The 6,263-nt window shown below is 41.3% G+C and overlaps 1 protein-coding gene across 2 annotated transcripts; it reads left to right on the top strand.

Annotated features, from left to right (window-relative positions):
- Positions 1-323: 323 nt before the first annotated feature.
- Positions 324-4,602, top strand: LOC147615747 (uncharacterized). Of its 2 annotated transcripts, XR_015262627.1 has the most exons (4): positions 324-1,917; positions 2,103-2,175; positions 2,852-4,268; positions 4,368-4,602. XR_015262627.1 is itself a non-coding variant. In XM_086778331.1 (3 exons), the coding sequence occupies exons 1-3, from the start codon at positions 1,146-1,148 to the stop codon at positions 3,021-3,023; spliced, it is 1,017 nt and encodes a 338-aa protein (XP_086634457.1). In that variant the 5' UTR covers positions 324-1,145; the 3' UTR covers positions 3,024-4,602. The 2 variants fall into 2 exon arrangements, 1 of the variants encoding a protein (XP_086634457.1); XM_086778331.1 differs by having other exon boundaries at positions 2,852-4,602.
- Positions 4,603-6,263: the final 1,661 nt, after the last annotated feature.

Below are 6,263 nucleotides of genomic sequence, written 5' to 3'. Positions count from 1 at the left end.
ATGAAAGCAACGGGTTGTAGACGGTAATTTCGCCAACACATGATAATAACATATATTTTTTTATATGTAATAATGAGACACGTGGTATGAGAGCATTGTACCACATATAATGCTCCTGCAGTGCTGGCACAATTGAGAATGCCACGTCTGCATTTATTTGCAGCAACTCTGCTTGCAATTGCAGCCAAGCTGTACGCTGACCTGGTAGCACTCGTGGACACGGATAACTGGTGCGACCGGGACAGGAGCGGGAGACACCGGTCACCGGCCGTTATTCGGTGGATGACCGAAGGAAACCCACGGGCTGTGGGCTGTAATTTCGCCAACAGGATCATTTTTCAGTTTCCGGGCCACCAAGCAGGGAGCTCAGATACGCCATAGCCATGAAGGCTCGCCAAACGAAGCCCGGATCGCTTTTACCTCTACGTTAACGGTTGTTTTGCATTTTTTTTTCGCATTTCCGAGCTGCGGCTGTCGTCGTCGTCGTCGTCTTCCAAACGGCCTTTTTTGCCTGACCACCTTTGTCGACTGCTTTTAGTGCATCGAGGTTCTCCTTCACTCCATTCTGCCTTCCTTCACCGACATAAGCCTTTGTACCTCCACCTGGCTCTCTTTCCTCCTTCCACCAGTAAACCCTAGCCCTACTGTAGAGTGCATTTAGGGTTGGTGGGGAAACCCTACAAGCCGGTGAGGAAATCCTACTAGCCGGTGAGGAAACCCTCGGCCTACTGCACGATACTTTTAAGCCCTAACCTTATTGCAACATGCATTTTGGGCGGTGAAGAAACCTTAATCATACTACAGATTGAATTAATAAACGGTAACTCCACTACTTGTCCCATTCTTCTGCATAACTGCTTGAAGGGGAAGCGCTAACCCTACTGCAGAAGGGGTCGGCCTCTAGAATCCTAGCGTAGAATGCAATGGGATTCGCCTGAAGAACTACGGAATGCATTTGAAACACTTCTGCAGAATGCAATGGGGTGGCTTGCCTGAAGAGCAAAATCCAGTTTTACTGCAATACGCATACTCCCTGGGAAACCCTAAATTTACTACAAAGAAGCATTAACTCTTCTGAGAAGACAGATCTTATGCACAGTTTCTGCGATTTTTCCATGATGGGTCTCTGAAAGCGCATAGCCACAATGCAGCAGATCGGAGCAGCAAAGCTTAACCATGGCCTTCTACCCCCATTGAAAGAAATGCTCCTGGAAATCCAGGTCAACAAACTGATCAATGATTACCTTTTTTCTAGTGGTGAAGATGATAAAGTAACGACTCTTAATGATGGAAATGGGTCTTTGGGGTTCAGAGAGAACATCACCATGTCTACGCCTTTCGAGCAGACATGTGCCATGGGCGTGTTGGAGCAGAATGCTGTCAATGTACCCTGTGTAAAGCCTTCTAGGGTTATGAACGTTTGCCACAATGACACTCCACATAGCTCCCATAGCTTACCTTATACAGAAGATATAAGCATCATTGTGAAAGAGCAGGAGATGGTGGGATCTAGAAGTGTGCAGGTTTCACAACCCATCAATGCCACATGTGAAGCTAGCTCAGTCAGTGTTTCTGTGCAGAGAGAAGGCAAGATGGTGAATAGTAGCTCACAACTGAGTAGGATGGAGACTTTCCCATGCAAAACTAAAGAGCAGACATGGGGTGCAGCATGCGAGGTGGATTCAGAGGTCAAGCCCAGCTATAGGAAGCCGCCCCGGCCTCCAAGGCCGCCCAAGTCCTCAAATAAGCTCGGCCTGAGCCTTACAAGGTGTTCTTCAGATACGGGTCTGCTCTTGCAGAGCACTAGAAGGGCCAAGCTGGAAAGGAGAAGGAAGGTAACAGCAGCTTCTAGCACAACTACATCCATCTGGGCCCTCATTTTCACACTCTGCTTTGCAGTTGTCATGATTGCCCAAGGTAAGCACCCTATTGAAGGTTTCCACTTCCCCCCTCCCTCTCCCTCTCCCCTCCCCTCTTCTTCCCCTTATTTTCAGCATGATTTGTCATCTCTGATATAAAAAAGTTTGCACAGATGGGGGATTTCAAGGTTTAAATCCCTACTTGACTTTAATCCTCTGCCTCTTGTGTGACTTTGTTCTTAGGTTTTTGGTCTCAAGGTAGCCTAGTTTTAGCCCTTAATGGCAGCAATGCATCCACTCCGACAGATACCTACACGTGAGTAACCTCATTGCCCTCCACATTCTAACCTTCTATGTGTCCTTCTGTTACATATACCATATCCCTCCTGAAGAAGTAAGCAGGATTTTGTGTAAGATCTGAGGTGTTTACTGAGGATTACAAGATGGAGTAATATAGTGCAAGTTCTGAAGACTAGAAAACAAGTCACACTTTTCTTGATTTTTCTATCTTATGGAGGATTAGCTTCCACCTTCATCTCACTGGCTCAGTTAGTAAACCTCCATCATACATGCGCATGTGATTGTGTGATGCATTTGTCTATGTTCATGCATTGGTTTACATTTCTTAAAGGGTTTTGGGGATGGAAGGATAGCTAATGATTGATGTGGAGCCGCATGTCATGGTGATTATTTGCTGGTTACACAGCTTACATTCCTCTTTGCTGGCATGGATCCTATTGTAGAGATCACCCCACCTGATGAAGCTCTCATCCAGCGATTGTCTGAGTGTTCGCATTGGTGGGGGGCATGGTTGTGGCTCTGCGGATGCGTTTATGTCTGTATGCTCATGCACAAACAACTGATTAGCTCTCTTTTTCACCATGTTGCTATGGAGTAGGTGTGTTTTATTGTTTAGTTTTGATGGTGGGACAAGGGTTTTACAATCTATGCATAGTTTGATATCTCATTGAAGAATTGATTATTCCATGCAGGAAGATGAATATTCTGGCTGCACCACAGGAAGTTAAGGGCGGGGTGGGTGTCGAGGGTAGAGAAGCTAGCAGTGAGGGTGGTCTTGACCAGTCTTATGTACTGAGAAAAGTACAGATGCAGGTGTTTCTTGTATCAAAGGGATTGGACCCTGATGCTCTTTCAAAATCATAATGTGGTTTGCTGTTCTATTTTGACCAACTAAAGAGGCAATCGGATTTGGGAACGTAGGGAAAAGGTGCTGCTAGGGAATTCTGTATATTCTTCGAATGTGTGTGTGTCTTGGATATAGCCTTTCTGGTACTGTGTGGACAATTTTCCAGTTTGTGAAGTTTCAGAGTAATTTGAAAAGGTTTTTCAAGATCTTGAAAGATTGAGTGTTAATATCAAATATCAATGTAGGATGGTAAAATGAAGTACCTAACAAATGTACTTCATGTTTCTAACATTATGAAAAACCTAGTTTCAATTAGATAGATGGTTGAGCAGGGTGGTTTGCAAATGTGATGACTTTATGATGGGACTCGACACCAAGTTACCTTCCCATTGGCCATCGAGTTCCACCGTAAGATGAACTGTTGTTATTATTATTATTATTTTCGGGCTACTGTTTTAAGAATACTTTTTCTTCTTTCCAAAAGCCATCCTTCGAGGGGATGTAACTGTGCTAGAAGCTACACCACTCACACACACAACCGTCCTTTCTAGCTCCACCATTCGCACACACAACCCTCATGTGGTAAAGGTTCGAACCCAGAGGGTTGTGTCAAGGTTCCACAACCCTCTTGTGGTAAAGGTTTGAACCCAAAGGGTTGTGTCAAGGTCCTAACCCACGTCTTCTTCTGTGAAGGTTCGAACCCAAAGGGTTTTGTCAAGGTCTGAACCCACGACCTCTTGGTTAGGGTAGGACGTGATGAGCTGAGCCACTCGGGCAAGTGCCCAGTGACTGCTGTGCAACTCAGTGGCACCACATCAGCAGGGATATGAGGCCAAGTGTTGGGGTTTCACACGTATGGGGCCTTCACACGACCCAACAAGAATTGGACCCCATATTAAGAGCCCCGTGGCAGCAAAGATCTGATTTTCTTTCTTGTATACTTTGTTTAGGAGGGGTTGTAAATAGGAAATGTTTGGTATGTAAAATGAATGTTTGATGTGCTGGGGATTTTATGTAAGTTATGTATAGATTGTGTTTATGTATAGATTTTATGTAAGTTATGTATAGATTGTGTTTATGAGACTGATTGGTGAATGCATATAGAGACATGTAGCATCAGCTTTCTTTTTTTTAATTTTGTGCAATTATTTCATTTTTCATATTTAATTATCTCTTGAGGCTTTTGAAAAAGGTGCAAGTTCACGTTGAACGAGGATGCCACAACACACTGTTGCCAATGGGGTTTCAATCTCCAATCTTGTGTAAGTGAACCTAACACCCTAACAGTCAAGCTAGCACTTGATGATGAGCTTGGCAAAAAAGCTTGAAATTAACAGGAAATAGATATTTGTCCACCGTAGTTAGCGAGGATCGAACCTTGGACCGTTGGGATAAATGTGGTCCTCTTCTACCAACTCAGCTATTGCCGTTGTCATGTTATATTATTAAATCCATAGAAAAAGCAATCCATGAGTATTAGTCACCACTCTCTTGTTGTCACAACTGTTTTGTCAAACAAGATTAGATGGTTAAAGAATTGTAAATCAATTATTACTATATCGTATCCAAATAAATGAAAAATGTAGACTATTGAAATGAAACTATCATACATCCTTTACCAATTCCTAAGTAAATCAATTTTGATAGAGTGAGGCAAAGCTTTTGTAGTTTGGTGGCATTGGGACATATGCTAACCATGCCATGCTCTTAACATATAAAAGTCTACTAACCTCATACACCTCATGCTTGGATAAAATAAACAAACTAGAATGCTTGAATATTTGTGATTGTGGTTTCTTGGTTAAGATTGATATTTGTGACTTCTTGTAAGCATCTTGAAAATTTATTGAAAATTTATTCTAACCTTGGTCAAAGCTAAGCTCTGCTTCTTGGAGTATAGACTTAGGTTTTTGGAGATTATGGTCAATGATTAATTATCAGCATTGCTACAAAGAAAGATATAGGACACAAGGAAATAAGATAAGACATCAATAAGAGAAAATATGAGCAATTGCTTGTTAACAAATTAATAACAAAAATGCACTCTTCAAAATTTGGAGAGTAATAGTTAGGAATGAGATTGACGCTTCAATTGATAAAAATAGGAGAATTACCACATATCTTTGGTACATGAACATGTTGATTGATGCACTCATTAGTTGCAAAGTTACTTGCATTATGCTTGTTAAATACATGTGTGTGTGCGGGGGGAAAAGAAACAAAGACCGTTTGTTACACAAGCTGTCTCTCAAGACTATAATCTTAGGAGAGCTTATCAATCCCTTGTTTAGTAGTAGAATACTTCCATTCCGAGTTTATAGGACATGTAAGATCTAGTAAGTCTCCATGGGGTGCACATGTTCTTTAAAGATAAGATTAAGAGAATATGTGTTGATTATAAGGGTCTTAATGAATTTACTATTAAGAATAAATATTATCCTTTGCCAAGGATGGATGACCTTATTGATCGGCTTTGTAGAGCGCGATACTTCACGAAGATTTATATGAGGGCATGTTATCATCCAATTAGGATATTTAAGGATGATGTTTTTAAGACTGGATTTAGGACTAGTTGTCACGAGACCTTGAGTACTTCTTGAAGAATTAATTAAACTCACATATACATCAAGGAACAAAACATAAACTTAATCAAATTTCCAAGATTAAAGCATAACATAAAAGTATGAGATAGAGTAAATATCAGCATCGACAAACTATTGGGTGCAATCTCCCTTCCTCATGTGTGCAGCTTCACTTTCACGACATGGATATTTTACGAATTTTATTCAAAATATAGCTCAAAGAGATAATGATAGTTGTGTGTATAAAATAGGACTTTGCTTAAATAACTCAAGCACTAAAGCTTGTACACGTACTAAGTGTAAAATAACCAAAATTCCTCTAACATACGCACGCATTAGAGTGTATAAATAGTATGTACAATTATTTGACATATGGTCAACAAAATAACTCATATGAAATAATAACAATCTGAGATCTACACCAATAACACTAGGTAACTAGTATTTAATGTGGGATCACCTATGATACCAATTCACTAGTATGGCACACTAGCGTCACAAGCGTTCCCATTTAGCCAAAGGATGGACATTATGTGTAGAGGTAGCCAAGACTACATGACTTTACTTATATCCTAGAAGGAGGACCCAAAAGTTTCCTGCAACATAAGGGCTTGGCAGTGTGATGTAAATCCGTTTCATTTGGTTTCGGCCCCAAAATTCCCTGGCCTAGTGGCA

Source organism: Cibotium barometz, chromosome 39, assembly GCF_041138505.1.
Source record: "Cibotium barometz isolate CiBa-2024 chromosome 39, ASM4113850v1, whole genome shotgun sequence".
Classification (NCBI taxonomy): domain Eukaryota; kingdom Viridiplantae; phylum Streptophyta; class Polypodiopsida; order Cyatheales; family Cibotiaceae; genus Cibotium; species Cibotium barometz.
This window is presented reverse-complemented; position numbering and strand designations above follow the sequence as displayed.